The sequence below is a fragment of the Melanotaenia boesemani genome, chromosome 17 (genome assembly GCF_017639745.1).
Source record: "Melanotaenia boesemani isolate fMelBoe1 chromosome 17, fMelBoe1.pri, whole genome shotgun sequence".
NCBI lineage: Eukaryota > Metazoa > Chordata > Actinopteri > Atheriniformes > Melanotaeniidae > Melanotaenia > Melanotaenia boesemani.
The window spans coordinates 2,023,025-2,045,097 of record NC_055698.1 but is presented as its reverse complement, the minus strand read 5'-3'; the positions used below and the strand labels follow the sequence as shown (position 1 = coordinate 2,045,097).

Here is a 22,073-nt window from a genome sequence, read left to right as displayed (position 1 = left end):
TTACGAAACTAATTTCTCTCCATACATAAAATGAACAAATGCAGCAAGGACAAACCTGTCCAACATGGACATATGCAGCAAGGACAAACCTGTCCAACATGGACAGATGCAGCAAGGACAAACCTGTCCAGCATGGACAGATGCAGCAAGGACAAACCTGTCCAACATGGACAGATGCAGCAAGGGTAGTTTTGTCTGGACACTGCAACTTCATCTGGGGTCTGGAGGACCTGCATGTCCAGAAATGCAGATGTGGTTTTACAATCATCTGGTAGGTGACGCTGTCACAAAAACATTCTGGTCTGGAGGTGTGGGTCCAGATCTGCAGGTCTCAATCTGCAGCTCTTTGAGTCTGCAGACAGATACCACTGTTAGGATGTCAACGCAAGCTTACCGAACTCACTGTCCACATTAAAACGGAAAATTTATGAAAATTTAATTTTCATAAAGGGTAGCAGTCAGTAGGCACGCAGCAGCTGTAAGGAGTGTTCCAAAGATAAGAAGGTCAGGTTGCCTTTTATATGGCACGTTATCAACATCCAAACATCTTGACTCCATCTGGTCTTCGTCCTCGAACGACACCACACCGCAAATCAGGCCACTGAGACACCTCCAAGGACAGAACCCAGACAGAGAGGAGCCGGACTTCGCATTGTTTACGCAGATATGATTAAAGTATAAAGTCAAGATGACTTAGATGCAGCAGCATTCAGGTTTTGCACCACATTAATTATTCCCATGATTTAATGACCTGAAGTTCATCTTCAGCAGAGGTCTGTAGTCAACATACCGTCTTCATCTGTGGAAGACCAGGTTAGGGAGGAGGCACTGGGTCAGCTTCTCCAGTTCTAGCTGCTGTGGTGGCTGTCCAGCAGCTGGAAAGATGGTCATGTTCCATGTTTGATTATTTGGTCCTGCTTTCTTTGACCACTGATGGCATCATGGGTCACAAAGAAGAGGGACTATTGTTTGGTGCCTGTTAAGAACCAACTTTTCAGATTCCAAACCAGCTTATTTTGGGTATGAATGCACCGGTCGCACCATGTCGGTGCCCAGCCAGTGGAAAAGGACTATATGGAACCATCTCCCAGTTTGGGTTCAGAAGGCAGACACCGTCTCTACTTTTAAGATTAGAAACCTCCTCAGGTTGGAGGATTGAATCAAAGAGAGGATTTGCTGTTATCTATTGGATTCCTTAGCTTAGTAATTATTTTTATTAATTAATTTTGTGAAAACACTTATTATAAATTGGAGTAATGTGGAAAATATAACATATTTGTTTTAATTAGATTGTAACTGGACATCAATGAATTGGATTGAATTGGAATTTTTTTGTGGAAGTGCCTTGAGAAAACTTTGTTATTCACTCGTCCACAACAAAGTTTTCTAAATGAACTTTTAAGATGAATTAAAGATGAACTGAACGAAAGTGAACTGAACAAGATAAAACATGTTTATTTATGAGCTTTTAAGACTCTGGCAGGTGAATTATTCACTGTTAAATAGACCTGGTCTTGCTGATTCTGGTCTTCATGCTGAGCCAGTTTCTACTGGGTCCCTCCAGCTCAGCTGGAGATGTGTGAAATGTTGGCCGCTGCATTCATATGAAATACAATCTAAAACTTCTTTCACTTCTAAGGGCTGTTTGTTTTTTTATGTATATTTGAAGATGTAATAAAAGAAAGCATCTTCTTGTTTCCACAATGATGGACTTCAAGTGCATTACATCTTCCAAGCAAAGGGGACAAAAATATCATTTGTTTCATAACCCTGAATATGTCTCATAACCAGCTGCTGTAAAAGACCCCTCCTGCAATTATTCAAACACTTTCACCACTTCCGCGTTGGCTTAAGGAATTTAAATCAGTTGGTTAGAGTTATAAATTAATACCACTTTTATGGTCAGGACTAAAATACATTCTTCTTGCAATGCAACTATTTTCTTCACGGAAGCCATTTTTATATTTCACAGACTGTCAGCACCTTTAATGTTACACAATCTTTTAACATAATTATTTGTCACTTTGACCTAATATTTCTCAAACTCAGTTTTCTATTTTTTAAAGTCCTTTGGATGCAGTGGAACTATCATTTCTTCTGCAGTAACACTCGAAAGCTCAAAGGTCACGTCCATCCAACAGTGGTTTCTGTTTTGGCTTTTTTACACACTGAGATGTGAAAAGAAAGAGTCCCTGAGCCATTTTTTACAATATTATACAATAAGAAACATATTTCTTTGAAATAGTTAATGCTTCTCAAATAAACTTTCACAATGTAGTGAGCCACTTGGAAAGACTTAACATTTGGTGGATGGTCTTTTTATACCCAACCCTGACACCCTCACCTGTCACAGTTAATGAGCTGATTATAAGATCTTCCAGAACATCATTAGTTACATGTTTTAATATTTCTCTGCCTCTCCCATCTTTTTTTAATTGTGTTGTGTCAGAAAATCATTTCCTGCTTGCTGGTGTCTGTTAAACAAATGCACCACCTAAAGAATAAATTACGTTTGCTTTACTTTTATATAAATATTATTGCAATTGTTAAATCATAAAATCAAAAAACTCCCCTTGGCAAAGAAAATTTGTTCAGCACAACACAGCAGCCGGACCATCATTCTGCTGCTACAATGCTGGACAGGACATGTAAAAAAATTCATTAAAGTACATATTTGATGATGTATTGCTACTTTTATTTAAGTAAAGGATATAAATTAGCTTTTTTCTATTCCTGTTAATGAAAAAAAAAATGTTTGTTGTAACATGCACTGTTTTCTACTGATGTGTCACTTCTTGGTCCTTCCCAAACTGCAAGAATAAAAAAGGAACTGGGATTGGACCCGTTGTCCTGTCAGAGGCAGCAGCCCCAGTTCATGCAAACCATTAGGAACCAGCAGGATGTACCAAAATTATGATTTGAACTGATCGTGAGTGTGCTATCATGTGAATAAATATAAATTAATAAACAGTATGTATCTTACAAGTAAATAATCAGAAAATAGTTGTTCTGTTTGGATGAGAAACAGTGACCAAATGAATGGATTGAAGTTGGTACATTAAAATAGTTTCAGCAGGTTTTAGGAGCCTCATTTCTTTAATAATCAGAACTATTCAATAACTCTTTTATTAAACAGTCACAGACAGAAACCGAGCAGCATTTTTAAACTAATCTTGCGTGTTCTATACATGTTTATAAATGATAAACTGAGGATTTTCTCCAGCTGTGAAAACGTTATTTATAGCATTTAACTTGCATATATCAGCAACTGATTGTATAACTACATTATAAAGGTTTTACAAGGTTACAAGGTTTTAATTAAGTATATAAAATAGAGTTTAATCCAACATAACACCTTGAATTAAGTCCATTTTCCAGCCTCTGGGAGGATTCCTGGAGTTTCTGGGGTCATACTGCCTCCTGCTGGTCTGTAAAGTTCATGGTCAGAGGATGAAAAATGAACTGCTGCAAGTTTAATTTCTAAATCAGCTGTAACACCCGTTTCTCTGAAAACAGAAAGGAAAACTACTTTATTAACCCTGCAGGGAAATTATGCCTAAAATTAACACTGATTATATATTTATATTATATATGATTCTGCACCTGCAGGGTTTACAGAAGAAAGCGTAAATCTGAAAAATAATTTGACATGGGATGATTATGATGACGATATCTTTATTTCGAACAAGTACTTTAACTGGAAAATCAGATGTAACAGCAAAACCACAGAGGCCAATAGATTTAAAAAGATCACAATACAAAGAGAAAAAAACAATTTACATGTTCAAAAAGGAGTAAAAACTCTTAATGAGCTCCCCTTTTTTCTAAAATTCCTCACATTTAATATAGATTGAATAAAGTACATGAAATATATACTTATATTTATATAAATATAAGTATATGAGTGGTATAAATATCTTATTCTTACTTAAAATAAAAGATATGCATATGAAAAAAGACAATATACATATATGTATATATATATATATACATATATATATATTCTTTTCATATTTTCCTATTATATCTATCAATACGGATACATTTAAAATTCAAAAGCAGACCTGAATCATTTCAACATGTTGACTTAGTCAGCTGTCATGTTTATGTTTGTTTAACAGGCACCACACGGTCTGCAGTGAGCTGGTTTTTTATTTTTCCTTTTTCACCAAAGAAGTGAGCTTGTTACAAATCCATTTACATTTTACATTTACTACTCTCACACATCCTCGTGGTCCATGATGTGCTTAGGAGGCATCTGCCTGATTCCAGCCCCAGACCAACACAGGTCCTCCATATTTCCAGCTGGTGTGAGACTTTGTGGGTTGTGGACCTCTCCAGGTCTGCGTCTAACCAGAAGACGTGTTGGACTTCAGCTTCAGTGATCTTTTTCAAACCTCAGCCCGACTGGCTTTTCATGACCTGTAGTTGTCCGTTTCCATCTGTTCTTGCCATAACCCCCCAGTTTGCCTCCATGTTGGAAGACTACCTAACATCAGCCTTCCGTTCTCGAGTGATGGGTTTGTCATCAGTGTCAAGTTTATTAATACAGCACATTTATGCAGCCAAAGCCTCCAAAGTGCTTTAAGACATAAAAATACAAGGATAACACACAAAGGTACAACATAAAACTCCAACAGGGTGCCTGTACTCAGCCAAAGGTCGAGGTAAACAAGTCTTAAGCTTCGATTTAAAGCCCAGTTTGCAGACCGCACAGTTAAAGCTGGGTCATCAACAGCAACGTGATCATCCCCGTCCCTCCGCCAGACTGTAGCTTTGCTGTCCTCATAAAGCAGAATGACATCTGCTTGTGTAGGATTTTAATATTTGGTAGTAATACTCAAGAGATGCTGACTTAAGAAGAAATTGCAGTGGTCTCTTTTTCCCTAGAACTGTATGCAACTTTAACCAAGTATTAGTTGTGTAATTAAATTACTACTTAAATCATTTTAACTATGGTCTAACACATGAAATGTCTTATATTAAGAATTTAGCATACAGATATCACTTCCAGCATCACGCAAACATTGGTCTATTCAGTTTTATTTATGCAGAATAACTTCCACTTGTTGCAGTATTTAAACTTAATAAATTTATTGAAAAACATTTGTACAAAACTATGCCTTCACTGCAGAAATTAGGCACAAAAACGAACAAACTGACACAAATCTCCAAATGTAGGTTTCAACCACTGGCAGCCACCACAAAGGGATAGTGCTGGGGGAAATCATGGATGACTTTCAGGGCCTCATTGTACAGCTCCAAATCTGTAGAGGACAAACACGTTACTGAAGGACTTAATGTGTAACTATGAAACTGTGTGAAAAGTGCTTTGTCTATCAGAAACCTACCAAAGGAAATGCCCTTGTCTTCCCGTAGGATGTTGTATGTTGTGGCCATTATTTCGCCTCTGCTGGACACCATACCGATAACCTCCACAATGCCGCTCAGCTCTTCTTCCAGCTGCACAGATGAGTGACAGGTAAACACACCCCAGCAGCATTTCATTCACCAACTGTACTTATAATTACTTACAGGGTCGTTCAGTTCAATTGTTACAGTTTTTCCTTCTCCATCTGTGACAGTAAACGTTTTCCCAGTTGGATGAACCTTAAAACGGAGAAAAAGTATGTGTTACTAATATTCCATAGGTTAGCCAACCACACGACATAAAAACTCAACCTTTCTGCTAAAAAAAAAACTGACCTTTCCAACCCGCCCGACAAAGCAGACCGCTCGATTAATGTGCTGAGACAGCATAGAATAGTTTATTCTTGGTTTCGGGACATCCAGTATACCTGCCATCTTCGCAGCTTGCTGTTATGGCGTTTCTGATCCCGGGGTAATGCGCCACAGCGCGCGAAAACATAACGGCCATCATTTTTTCACTCTAGGATAACCTGCGCGGGCGGAGTCACCACATTTCCTGTGAAAATGACGAGTGGTACTTCCTTATGCGGCTAACACGGTGCATAAAACCGAATGCCTCCAATTTTCCGGAAGACATATCCGTTGAGCTCCAATGTTTTATTCCCCAAAGAACAGGTCCCAGCTAAATAGTTCCGCTTCGGACCGCAGAATAGGTCGTAACGGAACTTTATGGACATTTGTGGTTTCTACACGGACACGGATCGCATTAATGCCAGTGATGTCACCCCTATATCATAACACAACATAAAACGGATATTGCAGAAAGGACTCAAAGGAAAATTAATTTTGGATACGTTTTGGTTTGTTCAGTGTCCGAGTGAAGTCTATACGCCGAGCTGAAATAAACGGCTCGACTCCAAATCTAAATATAAAATTTACATGAACCATGAACTGAGTTTGTGAGCGCGTTCTACACTGACGGACAACAGTAAGACGCTAAGTTTCACTTTACAGAGAAAGTGCTGCTGTTTTCACTGTTTAAAAAGAGTGATCTTGCTATGTGAAAAACAGGCTTTCCTGGTGGGTTGTCTGAAATAAATCCCATATTACTCGGCCTTCCTTTCCTTGTTAATTCTTACTTGAACATGGAATTTGAGTTTAAAATTATATTGATATTTATATGCTGTTGGAATAGATTTTTTTTCTTTTTTTTAACTTTATAGGAAAATCATGTTAAGTTTTCTTGGATTTCGTAAAGACTCAAAAAAGTCAACATCCGACAAGGAAGTCGATGGAGGATTTGTCATCGTAGGTAAGAAATCAGAAATATTCAGCCTTCTCACAGATTTTAAGGGTTTGGATTAATGTTTTACAACTTGAGACATAAAATCCAATAAAATGCATAGTGTAGCATTTGTGTGTAACAGTATATTTAGTTAAGATTATTCAGCCCTTTATAATACCACTGTTTTTAAAACTTCCAGACATTTTTTATTGAGCTGACACATAATGAAACCTTTGGGAACTCTGTAATGATCCTTCATTTTCTTCAGCTGTGATGCTAGTTTGAACCCCAACCATGGAGGTATTCATGGAAAGACAAATGGGCTTCACAAATACTTCTACATGTTTGCACAAATACATTTGGTTTGGATTTAAGAGTACAAAATAACCACATATAATCAGTTTGGTTTTACATATAAGCATTGTACAGATCATTGCATATACACACATTGAAAAAATTGTTAGTAAGGACAATAAAAACAAACAAAAAAAAAAAAAAAACAACATTCATGTGCTTTCTAGATGCGTCTAAAGCTTTTTACAGAATTAATTAATGGTAATGGTTTAGCAAAAGGGAGGGGTCCCTCTGTATCTATTAAAATTTTTAATAATTACACATAAGTCTGTGGAAGCTAAATGGGGTTAAGCTGAGCACATTTGCATTCTTTTTAGTAACTAGTCGGGTTCAACATGATGGTATACTGTCATCTGTTCTTGGCTATATTTACATGGGTGGTCTTTCTAGGAAATGAAGAGTCTTTTTAATAATTTAAACACAGTTAGATATTTGGGTCATACAATCAGATATGACTTATGTGATGATGATGTTCTTCATCCGTGCTTTAAACTGTACATACAAGCAAAGATGCTGGCACATAATCTAAAATAAAAAGCTTCAGGTGGCTTTTCACGATGCATTCATAATATTATTTCACTTCCAAGGTAGACAACGTGAAATAAAGTTCCTGCCTTTCCTGCTGAACGCAGGAACTTCAGGTATAAATCCATCTGTATATCCACTGATTAGAAAAATATGATCATACTGGACTGAACCAACACTAACTAGAATACGTGTCTGTAGTTTTATTCACTGTTTTTATTGTTTTTTCTTTTTATTGCTGATTTGGACTGATGTGTCTGAAATGAAGTAAAATTAAATTTAAAAACTGTAAGACGAGATTATTTCATCACACCTGAAGGGTCGGGTGAGTAAGATTTCCAAAAAAATAAAATTCCCAGGGACAGTATCAGGAGCGCTGTAGGGAAGTTAAAATCTGATGAAACCACTGTAAACCTGCCTGGATGTGAAAGGAAAGTCCAACTTTTCATCACAGGTCTGCAGCAGCTTAGTCAGGACTTGAGTCTGCTGGAGCTGAATGGGTTTACTACGTCCTGGTATTTGCCATTTTAATGGTCCTGTTCTTGATGATCTTTGCAGAGAAACATATCTCTGATTTTAAGCAAAATAATACACTCTGATATTTTAATAAAGGATTAATTTGTGTGTTCTCTGTTTATAAAAGACTTTCCCTGCCATACTGTCCCCTGCGTTACGAATAAACCTGGAGCAGTAGAATAGTTTGGGGACTTTAATCACTTCTTTAAAGTTTGTTTGCACTGTTCAGCTTCACACAGAAATTCCTTAAATCATTTTTGTTGCTCATTGCAGGCGCTTTGGTTCACCTGCTGCAGGCGCTTTGGTTCCCCTGCTGCAGCGTTTTTAACAACACAGAGCTGCCTGTGGACGCCTGTCTGGAAATCATGCGTATCAGCCGATGCCGATACTAGTAAAAACGCAAATATTGGCTGGTCCGAGTATCAGTCTATAATTAATTTTCAATAAGCAAACACTGTTTTACAAATAAATAAATAATAAAATCCTCTGAGGCCTCGTCAGGCCTCCAGAGTTCAGGATGTAACACACGGAGAGTTAGCTAACTTTTTATTTGGTTCATCACATGTTGCTCATCAACATGTTGGAACATCAGCTGACTCCTGAGCTGTGAAGAACAGGAAGAAACTGTTGCTTCACTGAAGACGTCTAACATGAAAGTCAGAGTTTATTACATGAAGCTGGTCACATAAACCGTCTTCATCATCTCCTGAAATATTCCACACCACCCAAACAATCTACAGTTTTTGTCAGATTGCAAACTGCACCTGTGTTGTTAGAGAATTATTTCCAGGGTTTGCATTTTATAATCCTTTCTACTTTATTTACACAGCTCTTGGTCAGCTGGAGGTCATTATTATTGTAATGACTTAGCTGCATCAGTAACCATTGATCAACACATTACTAATACACCGTCCTTACATCTTTTTCTGGTTTATGGCCTCCTGATAATTCAGATTTAGTGACGGAAACTTGAGATTTTTGCTGTTATCAGTGAATCTGTTCATAAGTCGAAGTAAGTGGATCAGTTAACAGCTGTAACAAAGCTCCTACCATCCCAGCTTGGCTTCTTTCTCGCAGACATGATACCAAATTCAGATTTTTAATATGGCTTGAGTAATAACTTTGTTGTTCATGCATTAATTTTTTAAAAAATTAACATTTTAAATTTTACAGATTCATGTCTTTGTATAAACATTCGTTTTGACAACCCTAATGAAAATCCCACATTTCTCTGATATTTTCTTTTTGTTTATTTTTAATGATCTGGGAACCCCCGTAAGGAAAGGGACTCCCAATCTGGGAAAGGCTGATGTAGACCACCGGTGTTTCTGGTTCTAGTCCTGGTGACTCCCTGGTCCCTAATAGGCCTCTGATGATGTGGCGATCCATACACTTAATTCACTCAATTATTGGATCTGCAGTCTGGTCCTTCAGTCTTCAGATCTTATTGCTGTGAGGCCATGGTGCTAACCAACACACCACCATGCAGCCCCCCAAAAAACTAACTGCTGTCAGGTAGGGCTGGGCGATATGGCCTAAAAATAAAATCTGCGATTTTTTATAACTAAATCCGATTTTAATAGATTTTTTTTTTCTTTTACAAAACATAAACAAACGTATTAAAAACATTTAGTTGTTTATAGATAAATGCCAGCAAAAACAAAGCATATATTGTCAAAGCTTTTCCACCATATAAACGACATTTAAAGACTGTACGAATGCATCTGAGATGGACTAATGAGAATAAATTAGGGGAAAAAAAATTACTTCACACAAATATGCGACACAATGCATCCGTCATCTCTTTCCATCTGGATCCTTATCATACAGGATCCACTGCAGGAATAATTCCCCTGATGAAGGTTGTCTCTTAACGAGGGTTTGTGGGTTAAGTTGACTTCTGCATCTCGTAGAGAGCAGCATTTCTCACTGCTGTTATACACACAGCTAAATCCCAGGCGTGAGTGAAGGACCACTTCACTGAACATCTGTCAGACACAGTTCTGGTGTGGAGGGAGGGCTAAGTCTGCTGCTAACTAACTATGGAAAAAAATCCCGATTTTCATAAAAATAAATCTCCAGAAATGGAGAATTCGATTTATCGATTTTATCGATTAATCGCCCAGCCCTACTCTCAGGATAGTAGGAACTGCTCTCACCTTCCATAAGTCTGATTATAATAAAGCAACAGGGACCAACAGTGTTAATAACAGTGTAACAAATTCTGCTTTAAGATGATTTTGGTATCAGCACAGAAGATTCCTAAAGAAAATATTAAACAAATAATAATAAGTCTTCAGCATTAACTGGTGAAGAGCATTGTTTTTCCTCAGGATATCATTAGTAGTGAGCTAAGCTCTGTTTTATTTATTTATTTGCAGGAGAGACACCAGAGGACCGCAGTCGGAAGACGCCGTCCATGAACGTTGGACAGCTGTATACGAACGTTGTTGTGCAGCCATCAAAGGTGAGCTTGCTGAGCCTTTCAGATCACCATTATGTGTCCTGCAGTATTTCACTTAGTAATAGTGTAAAAAAGAAGTAAATTCAGGTTTTAGGGCCACAGGTCAGGATGTTTCAGTGCAGCAGGTTAAATTAAAACAAAAAGATGTTGCTGTTTGACCAATAGTCCTTATTTTTTCTGAATATCGCTAGAGAAGAGTTAAAAATGATCAAATATGTTTTGTTGTCTAGGGCTGGGTATCGTCACTAATTTCCTGAATCGATTCGATTCACAAAAGCCTATTTCCATTCGATATCGATTCATTTACAGCTAAACATCCACCACCCATTTTTCTATTGTAGATGTTCTCAGAAAAAAATTTTTTCTTGTTTTTTTTTTACATTTACTTGACGATCAATGTCAGTTATCTGGGAGTAATCAGATTACTGTAAGAATCTGATCTGCTGATCTGATCTACATTTATTTCTGAAGTACTATAACAATACAATGTCTCCCAGATTCAGAGCCAGAAATGCTGTGATGAAGAAAAAAAAGAAAGAAAAAAAGTGAAACTTTTTAAAAGTCCTGATGAAGCGTTTCATTCAGCGAAGTCGCTGTAAATATTCTCAAAAATTCAGATACCTACCTAAAACCACGTGACTACCAGCCGTCACCACGGCAACCAGAGCACGCATCAAGATGTCATTCCAAATCCAATCCAACGTAGTGTGTAAATATTTTTATTTTTATTCCTTTTATTGTATTTTATTCTTTGTTGCATATCTATTCAATAAAAAATGTTTTTCGCCTCCTTTCTCCATGTTGAGCTTCTGCCTGCAATGCATTGAGGTCTATATTGACCCGTCTAGTGACCATCAATGCTCACTACTTTTCAAGATGCATTGTGGGTAATTTTGAGTGCCCTACTTTTTTCTCTCTGGACATTCAGACACTCCGACAAAATGGCGTGGTCCCTATATAGGGCACTATGTAGGGAGTAGGGAGCACATTCGGACACAGCCCAGGTGTGTGTGTATATGCTAAGATCTCCTCGCGCCTCTTAAGTCATGCAAGAGTAGGGTCACGTTACCAGAAATCAGGACAATTTCCAAGTTTTATGAATCAATATTGGACTTATTTAATTTGAATTGATTAAAATCAATTAATCGATTTTTTTTAACCCAGCCCTGTTGTTGTCCATATGTTGTGTGTTTTTTATGCCTTTCTTACTATGACTAAAAGTATTCAAATAGATCTTTAGGTTGATCATTATGGGGATACAATTTAGAGCAGAACGCTTAGAATAGGCCTAGTGTGCATCTACTGTAATAAAATCATTCATCAGTGGTGAAGGAAGGAAGGAAGGAAGGAAGGAAGGAAGGAAGGAAGGAAGGAAGGAAGGAAGGAAGGAAGGAAGGAAGGAAGGAAGGAAGGAAGGGTGTTTTTACTTCTCTCAGCTCCTTGTGATACCTCCGCATTCCTCATCTTTAAAAGATTTTCCATGATGAGGAATGACTTGCATTTGATGAGGAGGAAAAACTGGTCCAGGAAGCAACTCTGGTGATGAACATCATGAAATATCTGATTCATAGCACTAAAATAAATAAACCAAATTGTTAATGTGCTTCATTGGCCTCCGTGTTTTGGGGTTTTTATGGTATCAGTTCTGAGACCAGTGACGTCCTTTTCCTGCAGCTGTAACTCTCAACTGAAACTGATGTTTTGATGTTATAAGCCTCAGTTTCTAGGTGTTGTTTGGTTTCTAATTGAGGATAATTTAGTGAACACTGGTGTGCATGTGCACTTGTTCCTGTTTACATTCGGTCCATATGGCACCCTGCACCCACCACATGTCAGTCAACCCACACAAATTTCCACTCCCACTAGTGGTCAATCTGAACTGATCATTTTTGTCACTAATAAACATGAAATGTGTTTACAGGCCTTTTCAGTGGCAGTGGCCATAATATGACTGCTTGAAAACTAAAGTGCCCAAGTCAAAGTTTGGGATTGTTTACCGGAGGTCATATAAACGATTTAATGCCGACTTGTTTGTTAGTGATGTTAAAGATTTAAACTGGTTTGAAGTATGTAAAGAAAATGATGCAAATATTTCTCTGAATATCTTTATGAATAGATTTGTAAAGCTTGTAGATCAGCACGCTCCACTTGGAAAGAGGGCTGTGAAGGGTAGAGTTGAGATCGTTGATGCATCAGAGGGATAGAGCTAAGGTAGCAGCACTTAAATCAGGAGTTCATTCAGACAGACGTTTTTATTGCAAGCTGAGAAATAGTCACTAAGCTAAACTAAAAAGAAATTATATTTTACAGTTTCGATTGCTAAGACATTTCTCAAAAGCGTCTCTCCTTGTCTCCAGACTGTGAACACAAAACCTAGTTTTCAAGGTACATTCACAAAACCTCAGACTCTTCTTCCAAAACCGAACTCACCTCAAAACAGTTCAATCTGTGGCCAGAACTGAACTATGCTGTCAAATCTTGTCTCGAGTCAGTCAAAATTAAAAACATGACTGAGCAGTCACTAAACACGACATAGAAAGCGCAATGCTCAGGACATGAAGCTGTAGAATAAATGTTTATTGTCCACTGTAGGCTACATGCATGATCCAAAACAAATAACCTGCATTTAGCTCTCCTCTCAGATTTCTACCCATCGCAGGGCCTCACAAACCAGCTCTCTCTGAACTGGCTTATAAATGTTCCCTCACACCATTTCCACGTGTGGGATCAGTTTTGAGTTGTTGTGTTCAACAGGTGACGCCTGTGCTTTAATTGTGCTTGACTGTTGCCTCCTGTGCTCACCATTATGCAGCACAGGTGCATCACAATGAACATGTGCTGGCAAGTTGTGTCCAAACACGTGGAAAGTGCTGATGGTTTTGCCAAAAGAGTGACTGATTCAATCAGTGGGTTCAGGCAACTGAGCGTTTGGTTGGGACAGTAGGGTTCAGTGTTTTAGCAATTTAGAAGAACTGTAAACAAAAAATCAACAATTCGGTAAATGACAGTAAAAAACTATGGAAGGTTTTAAATGAAATTATGTGTATGTTGAATGTGCAGATCAATTTATTACCAAACCATATGAAATTGCTAATTACTTTAACTACTTCTTTATCAGTACAGTTGACAGTTTGAGATCTGACATCAGTTTAACACATAACATAATTAACAGTATTATGAGGGACCAAATGGGTTATTTTTCATTGGACAAGCTTAACCAAGTAACCGTGGAGAAGATGTTACTCTCAAAAGACACATCTCCAGGTATAGATAATTTGGATGGGAAAGTGTTTAAGGCTGCTGGGCTGCTCTCCAAGCCAATATGCCATTTTTTAACAGATGCATACTTAGTGGGATCCTTCTGGAGCCTTGAAGGTGTCTAAAATTATACCCTTCCCTAGAGGCACTAAGGCAGGTTGTTTTGGTTTTAACTGTAGACCTATTAGCATCTCCCTGTGCTTCACAAAACACCTGAGAAAATAATTTTTTAATCATATGTTTAATTATTTTAACAGAAACGATTTATTTACAGATGCACAGCATGTATATAAAGACCAGGACACGCTACCAGCACAGCATCAGGTCGCAGGACTGATTAATGGTTAAAATCTATAATTAACAAGGAACTAGTAGGTGCCGTGCTCCTGGATTTTACTGCTGCTTTTGATGTCATCGATTATTTCATCGCAGCCAAGCTCAAATGTTTTGGCTTTTCTCCCCTTTCTCTGGCTCAGATGAAGAGCTACCGCTTCAGCAGAACACAGCCAGTAATTTTTAATGGTAGTTTTTCTGCCAGTGGGAATATGTCTTGTTCTGCAGGGAAGTTGTTTAGGACCTCTTTTTTTTCAATTTTCATAAACAATCTGCCTTTAGCTGTTTAAAATGTTTAAAAATAAAACATAACCAAATGTATAAGAATGAACCAGCTGGTATTAAATACTGACTAAACAAAATCCAGCTCTTATCTTAGCTCTTGGGAATGCCACTGCACTTAATTTGCTTGTGGATGGGGTACCAATCGAGCAGGTGACTAAGACCAAATTATTGAGTGTTAAATGAAATAATCTATTGTCTGGTCTGACCAGATTGATCATATTGTTTCGGAGATGGGAGAGGGCAAAGCAATTTCAAGGAAATGTTCTGCCTATGTTCCATCTTCTGGTATGCATGACGTAGTTCGGTCACTTGTTCTGTCGGATTTGGAGTACTGCTCTGTTATTTGGTCAAATGCTGCTGTGATATACTTTGGTGTGTACAATTTCCGAAGCTTAACTACAGGTATTACAGTCCTTACTCCTCAGATTAATGCACAGCTTTAATTTGCCTCTTTCTTAGTTGTCCTCTTAGACAGCTGTCTCATGTCTCTATGCTCTTTTCCAGCTCACATACATATCATCAGTCTTTGCTCACTTGGTATTAAAAATCTATCTACATTGCAGTAATTTATTGTCTCTTTGAGCAGCATCAGTGTAATAAGTTATTCTGGCGGCTTTAATCTGTCCTCTGTCTCTCCTGCTTCATGGCTTTATGTTTGATAAGAGAAGAGTTGTGTTCGTAGGGCGAAGCTCTGAAATGAGCATCAGGCTGCTGAGCTTTGCGTTATTCAGTCCATTTCTGAATTTGTTTTAATCCTGCTCTGAGTGGGATGATTTCACAGTTCTGGAACAGGTGTGGTTTGATCTTTTTCTCATCTACGGCTTTTCAAACTTTGAGGCCAGGACAAAAATGTTGGCTTCAGTCCTTTTCTCTATTTGTATTTTTCATATGCATTTTCTTTTGCTTTTTACTTCAGCAGCGTTCTTCTACCATCTTTCTGTGTTAAATGTTAAATGTTTATACTGATGAGTCTTACAGAGATTGTAGCAACTAATAATGACCAATAATGTTATAATTATGGCCATTTCAAATGTAATAAAACCAATAATGTAATAATTTGTCAATAATATAATAAGTTGGCATTAAGCTATTGTTTGGTTAAGTATGAAGAAATCCTTGAAAATGTAATAATTGGAGTAAATGATGAGTCAAATATTACATAAATAAAACTGCATTTCTCAGAAATTCTAAATGTTTTAGCAGTTTGCTCATCAAAAAGAGATATGATTGCATTATTGGCCAAAAATCTGCCATTACTGGTTGCTACAGGGATGGTTTTTATGTGAGGCAGCATAAGCTGAAGGATTATTGTGGCAGTAAAATCTGAGTTTGCAGCCTGCTGTGAGATTAAACCTGACATGTTGTAAAGTGCTACACCCTCACTGGTCATGCTTGTAGCTGCTGCCATTAAAAACAAAGCACCAGTTCAGGCTGCTTGTTTCTGATCCAAGTAGAAATTATTTATATTAGAGAAGACAAGCAAGTTGTTATCAGGACGGATACAAACATCCTGCATAACCTGATAATCCGCCTGCTTCATAGACTGTTGTATCACAACAGCTCCCACTTTAAAGCTTCTCTGTGATATCTGACACCAAGATGTCAGCAGCAGATCCTTTAAGTCAGCACCCTGTTCCTGACTCTTGGTTTGCGGCGTATGCTACACCCATCACCCACCCCTTTTTCCTCCAGAACTGCCTTATTCTTGGTGTGATACTCAGAGGTTTTGCTCCAAATGAACATGACAGCATCACACAGTTTCTGCAGGTTTGTCGGCTACTTCCATGATGAGAATCTCCCGTTCCACCACATCCCAAAGGTGTCAGGTGTGGTGGGAGTTTGGGGATGGGACGTAAATGCGGAACCAGACAGGAGGAAGTTGCATGAAGGTGTCAGAGGTTTACTGGTCCAAAACAAAAGGCTCTGCTACAGCAGGTTACAGGACCACTAACCAGATATATAAAATGAGAAGCTAACCAGACGGAGGGAAACCAATGAAGACAAGAAGCCAGGGGGTATTCATGGACTGAGGAGTACTAACTACACAAGTAGCAGGTGGAGAAATCAGAAAAGTAAAACCTGGTGTGCGCCGAACAGGAAGTAAAGAGCTTAGAAGGGTGTGACTACAAAATAAGTCAAGAGATCAAAACACAAAACTCAAAAACAACAGAAACTAAGGAACAGAAGTACAGCTGAAGCAAAACCCGGAAACCACGACAGAACCCCCTCCTCCTAGAATACAGACCGTTCACCACAAGGTGCCAACCATTAGTCAGCCTCCAGGTTGTCTTGGTGTTATCTGTCCCCAGAATGCTGTTCCAGGACTGAGTGGGCTTCTCTAGGAAGCCTTTTGGTAAAGTCTAATCTGGACTTTCTACCCCTGAGGCTGATCAGTGGTTGCACCGTGTGGTCCGTCCTCTCTATTTGCCCTCATGAAGCCTTCTCTTTACGGTAGATTTAGACACAGATACGCCTGCTTCCTGGAGTGTTTTTGACTTGGGTGGATGTTGTGAAGAGGTTTTTCATCACTAAGGAAACCATCTTGCAAACATCCACCTCTTTTGGCTTCCTTGGACATGCAGACCTTTTTGAGTCCCTCAGCTCATCATTCTCTTCCTCTCAGAATACAGAAAGCTGTTGTTTTAGCCACTCCTAACATTTCTACTGTCTCTGATGGATTTCTTTTTTCCAGGCTAAGCTTTAGAGTAAACTGTCCAATTGCTTTTGGTCCCTTAAAAAAGAAGCTTCATATTAAAGACTGTAATTTCTAAACCCTCCTCCTATTTGGATGTGAATACTCTTAAATTAAAGTGGACAGTCTGCACGTCAGGCTTATATTAATTAGATAACTGTATCTGGAATATGTTTTGGTAAACACACGAAATAAAAAACTTGTCAATCTCCAACTATGTAGACCTTCCTGTATGTAATCTGAGACCAGTATCGAGATCTAAGATGGTTCTGTGCTTTGCAGATCGGTCTGAGGTAGACCAGTTTTCCTTAAACATTTTAATGCTGGAGCAAAATATATTAAAGTTTTTTAAGACTTCTCTAAATAACTGTTTTATTTTTTCATTGTTAAAAAAATTTCATCATGTTTTCACTTTATTATTGTGTGTTATATAAAAGTGTGATCTCAGTGTGGACGTCTCCTTCTTCCAGCCGTCCTATCCAGCTCCACCTCCACCTGCTGCTGAAGCGCTCCCTACACCTCTATTTCCCCTGGGGACATCAGAGGGCCCCCCAGCGGTGGAAGCTGCCTCCGCCCTCCCAGATCTCCTTGGAGACATCCCCTTCACTTTGGCTCCTCACGTCTTGGCCATGCAGGCGGGGTGCCCTCTGGTTCCTGACGTGCTGCTGTCCCGTGACATTAACTACAACCTGGCTAGTTTTCAGTATGACTTCACTTTAGAAAACTCTGTGCTTCATAACGGCTAGTTTTTTATTTCACCGTTACCATGACGTCACACTGCAGGGAGCTAGAGTCAGCATCTACACCCACATGATTGAAAGATCCACTGAACAAAAACCAGATGAACAAATCTAACCTCGTTCAGCTGATATGTTTTCAGCTTAAAACCAGAACCATAATACTGATGAGCTTACAGACATTTATTCCTGTTTTCTGGTTTTCAGTATAAAACAGAATACCTGTGAATTTCTCACCTTCATTACAAACACAGAACACCTGTCATGATTTCTTAAGACGTTATGATCATCATGGACATTATTTCAGTCGTTTAAAGGCTTTCAAGTCAACCTTTGATACAAGATACTAAAGTCAGACAGGGAGACAAACAGGGTGGTATCTACAGACAACCTGCCACCAACAACTAAAATCTGAATCTAACATGTTGGTCTGATGTGACCAGTTAATATTTGGACTGATAATTTTAGTTTGTTCCATTCAAATAAGTTACTGACCTGGTGGTTTGTTACCGGTCTGCGACGACTCCCACATTAACCTCCCTCTTTATTGTTTAAAAGTCCAAATGTCATTAGTTAACATTTATACAGCCGCCATGAAACAGCTGGTCAGAACATGAAGGAGCTTCAGCGCTTGTTTCATCCACCTTTAACAGTCGTAGACTCACCAGCAGACGCGTCATGATCCAGCTCAGGTTCACTTCTGATTTCATAAATCCCACCTACAATCGATGAGCTTCACCATCGCAGGTCAAGAAAAGTCTTTTCTTTACGTATTGTCTTCTTTTGTGCAACAATATCCAGATGTTCTCTAAACGCCTCAAACACACACAATAAATTCAATCTTACAGATAAATTGTACAATTGTTTTTTTTTTAGACGTAACTACTATGAATCAGGACAAACTTAATAAAAATCCAGATTTTTCAGCAGTGTGATGATAATCTGAAACAAGTCCACCATCCAACATGTTCAAACCTGGCTCCACAGTTTTCCTTTAGGGGGGTCAGAGGGAAACACCCACCAAGTCTGGAGGAGAACACACCCATTATCGTTTACTTTTACACAAGTTCTCTTATTCATTCATTGGATATGTTGCTAAAATACCGAATCGTGATGAAGTCACTTAAAATGTTTTTCTGAATTAATGAGATCAGAAGAAACACCTGTTTTACCTGCATGTACCAGGTGTATTTTAAAGGAAAAACATGTTCCAGTTTTTAATTAATCAGATAGTTTTACACAACAAACCAATTATGTTACATTTTTACATTTATGATCTAATTTTCAAATCAATGTTTTTATCACTTTATAAAATAAATAATCTAAAGTAATTTTCTTTTTTCTGAAAAATTCGGTAATTTTACAAAAAAATCTTGTTTTTTTTCTGGATTTTTTATTATTTTTTTTACAACAAAATCAGTTACTTTAACTTTTTTATTTCTCGTTTATAATCAGAATTAATGTAATTTCACAAAATAAGCTGAGTCTGTAAATTAAAAAAATTTATAAGAAAAGTTTCAAAAATGTAATTTTATCTTCATTTTCTTAATGAATGAGACCATTTTACACAATTCATGAGAATTTCTTTCAAATAAGTCCTTTTCTGTGTGTTTTTTAATGAATTCTCTTATGAATTAATTTTACAAAAACATTTTTGTTTTTTCTTAACTTCTAAAATAATTTACCAAGTAAAACCAAAAATCTGTTCTTTTAAAAAAAAGTATGATATCAAAACAATTTTCTTCTCTCCTTTTTATTGACTTATTCATGAGTTTTCTCACTTTCTGGAAGTGAAAATAGAAAAAAGCTGGTGTCATTCAGCATCTTAAACGACGATGGTTCGGCTACATTTGAGTTCAGCTCAGCTGTGCACAAAGAAACAATCACTGGTCCAGTTGCTGCAGAACCAGAACCTGAAGTCCCCGGATCTCATATTCTGCCACTTTTCAAACATTATTTATTCACATTTTGAAATGTGACAATGAAGAACGAAGCGGGCTTGGCTTTCTCAGCATGAACTCTTTACCACCTTTTATTCTGAAGGATCTGGACTCCTACAAATTAGCTGTAGTGAAAAATGAGGGTTCTGATTTAGCGGTGCAGAACCAGCAGCCTCTTGTACCGCAGATACCTCCTACTTATCACGGTGGATGTTCTTGCTCATAATTATCACATTAATTCAGAAAAACAAAGTTTTATTTTTCAAATTTCTTAGAAGTGAATCTGGTACACGTCTGTACAACAAGGATGTTTAATCCCAGCAAATGAAGAAGTTTCCTCCTGAATCTGGCCGCCTTTTTTTACCCAGCATGTTTGTTTTGGTTTGTTGTTTGCTGTTTGTCTTTAGATGTGTTTATTCTTGTTCAGGACACATGTTCCTCCACATGATGCAATCAGATTTATTCCTTTGCTTGATGGTCAAAACGTGTGGCTGTGATTTATCCAACTAGGAATATTTGCACCTTCTATGTAGTTTTTTGTGATTATTATCTGTTGATGTTAATTAATTTGGTAGGAAGTTTATAAAACTTCCACAGCATTTTTTTTTTTGTTAAATTTGAAGCCATTTTATCCTGAGTTTCGCATTCTTTTCTTCATTGATGTTAAAGATTAGGGCAAAAAAAATGTAAATAGAGCCAAATTAGTGTAACATTAAGAGCAACCAAGGAACATGTACATCCTCAACCTGTTATTTAAATGGACATCATGCTGGATTTACTAAGAGCTGTCATAGTTCAGATAAATCCAAATGATTAGTTTCTTCTGGTTCCTTTTTTAATCTTTATTATTTTCATTTTAAATTTTAAGGTTGAACATTGTAAATATAAAATTTTATCATCAGCAAAGAAGTTCAGCTGTGACAAAACCAGAATTTGTACAGTCATGTACAGTATTTCCTGTAAATTTACCAGAAAAGATTTGTATCACTGATGGCTTGTATGTGATCAGATTTGGACTCCACTGCCAGCCGTGCCTTTAACATGCTGAAGACTCATTAAATCCTTCTTCCTCACCCAGTTTGTCCAGTTTGTTCCCTGAGTCTTTGGTTGATCTAAAGCCTCGTACACACATAAAGGTTATCAGGCTGTTTTTGTCCTGATTTTGCCTCTTCCCGACCAAGGACGGCAAACGCCTGATAATCATGAATCTTATGAGATTGAGCTCAATTTTTTCGCCTCCTTGCGCCATGTTAAGCTTCTGCCTGCAATGCATTATGGTCTATATTGACCCGTTTAGTGACCATCGATGCTCACTACTTTTCAAGATGCATTGTGGGTAATTTTGAGTGCCCTACTTTTTTCTCTCTGGACATTCAGACACTCCGACAAAATGGTGTGACCCCTATATAGGGCACTATGTAGGGAGTAGGGAGCACATTCGGAAACAGCCTTTAGGTGTGTCCCAATTCAGGGTCTGCACACTTCGAAGTCCAGGTTCGTCGGCCACATACGTCATCGCGGTGTGCGAAGTACTGTCCCAATTCACAGAATTTGAAGAACCCTCCGAATCCACCCTTCAAATCCACACTTCGTTTTGCCTCAAACGAAGTGTGGATTTGAGAATGGCAGAAAAATTGCGGACTATCCGAAAGGATAATAAATCATGAATCTGACCCTGCCAAAAAATCTAAAAATGCAGCTAAATTGATTTTGTTACTCATTTTTAGTATAGCTAAGACTGATCTGTACATTAGGTTCCCAACCACTAAATATCTATTATATGGGAAAAAACCCTCAATTTTTCTAATTTTTGTTTCATGAAAAACAGTGACTTTGTGTTGGAAAATTGGCATTTAAAGGGTTAAAAATAATTCTAATTATCTAATATTTAATATTTTTGATTAGGGCTGAGGATGATTAAAACATCTGTGCAAAGAAAATTGTTAAAAAATATCATTTCAGAATTTTTTAATAGTTTTTTAAGAATGTAATGGCCATTGTAGAGAAAGAAATAGCATGCAGAGAGACAAAAGGTGAGTCAAAAACACCCTAAATATGTTTAGAACTAACAATTGATTGGCCAGGACTGAAAGCACCTCATTCACCAAAAGGAAACAATGGAGTAACAATAAGTATCTGCAGTCTGGTTTCTGTTTTTACTTTGGTGTTCAAACCTGATCTGGTTTTCACGAGAATCTGTCCAGTATGAGCAGCAGGGGAGGCAGCCAGATGTCCACCAATCAAGGGCGTAATTGTTTGATTTGAGAACAAGATTTCATGTTTTCATGCTCAAATATAATCTTGTTCTCCTCTT

The 22,073-nt window shown here is 37.8% G+C and overlaps 2 protein-coding genes and 1 long non-coding RNA gene across 3 annotated transcripts; 2 read left to right on the top strand and 1 right to left on the bottom strand.

The window, feature by feature from the left end:
* Window positions 1-2,787: 2,787 nt before the first annotated feature.
* On the top strand, window positions 2,788-21,111 carry LOC121628010. Its single transcript, XR_006008095.1, has 3 exons — window positions 2,788-2,798; window positions 3,074-3,076; window positions 20,982-21,111. It is a non-coding gene; the product is annotated as an uncharacterized LOC121628010 (long non-coding RNA).
* rpa3 (replication protein A3) lies at window positions 5,028-5,866 on the bottom strand. The gene is made up of 4 exons (XM_041966902.1): window positions 5,707-5,866; window positions 5,536-5,610; window positions 5,352-5,463; window positions 5,028-5,267 (listed from the first exon to the last, which is right to left on the bottom strand). The coding sequence occupies exons 1-4, from the start codon at window positions 5,803-5,805 to the stop codon at window positions 5,185-5,187; spliced, it is 369 nt and encodes a 122-aa protein (XP_041822836.1). The 5' UTR covers window positions 5,806-5,866; the 3' UTR covers window positions 5,028-5,184.
* umad1 (UBAP1-MVB12-associated (UMA) domain containing 1) lies at window positions 6,133-20,832 on the top strand. Its single transcript, XM_041966901.1, has 4 exons — window positions 6,133-6,358; window positions 6,594-6,682; window positions 10,432-10,517; window positions 17,553-20,832. Exons 2-4 carry the CDS (start codon window positions 6,601-6,603, stop codon window positions 17,826-17,828), a joined length of 444 nt encoding a protein of 147 aa, XP_041822835.1. The 5' UTR covers window positions 6,133-6,358; window positions 6,594-6,600; the 3' UTR covers window positions 17,829-20,832.
* Window positions 21,112-22,073: the final 962 nt, after the last annotated feature.

Bases quoted from the DNA above. Each gene is read 5' to 3' on its own strand.
- rpa3 (XM_041966902.1), bottom strand. From the start codon at position 5,805: ATGGCAGGTATACTGGATGTCCCGAAACCAAGAATAAACTATTCTATG. The intron at 5,464-5,535 runs GTAAGTAATTAT...TCATCTGTGCAG, and splicing joins CAATTGAACTGAACGACCCT to CTGGAAGAAGAGCTGAGCGG. The intron at 5,268-5,351 runs GTAGGTTTCTGA...TGTCCTCTACAG, and splicing joins AGACAAGGGCATTTCCTTTG to ATTTGGAGCTGTACAATGAG.
- umad1 (XM_041966901.1), top strand. From the start codon at position 6,601: ATGTTAAGTTTTCTTGGATTTCGTAAAGACTCAAAAAAGTCAACATCC. The intron at 6,683-10,431 runs GTAAGAAATCAG...ATTTATTTGCAG, and splicing joins TGGAGGATTTGTCATCGTAG to GAGAGACACCAGAGGACCGC. The intron at 10,518-17,552 runs GTGAGCTTGCTG...TCCTTCTTCCAG, and splicing joins TTGTTGTGCAGCCATCAAAG to CCGTCCTATCCAGCTCCACC.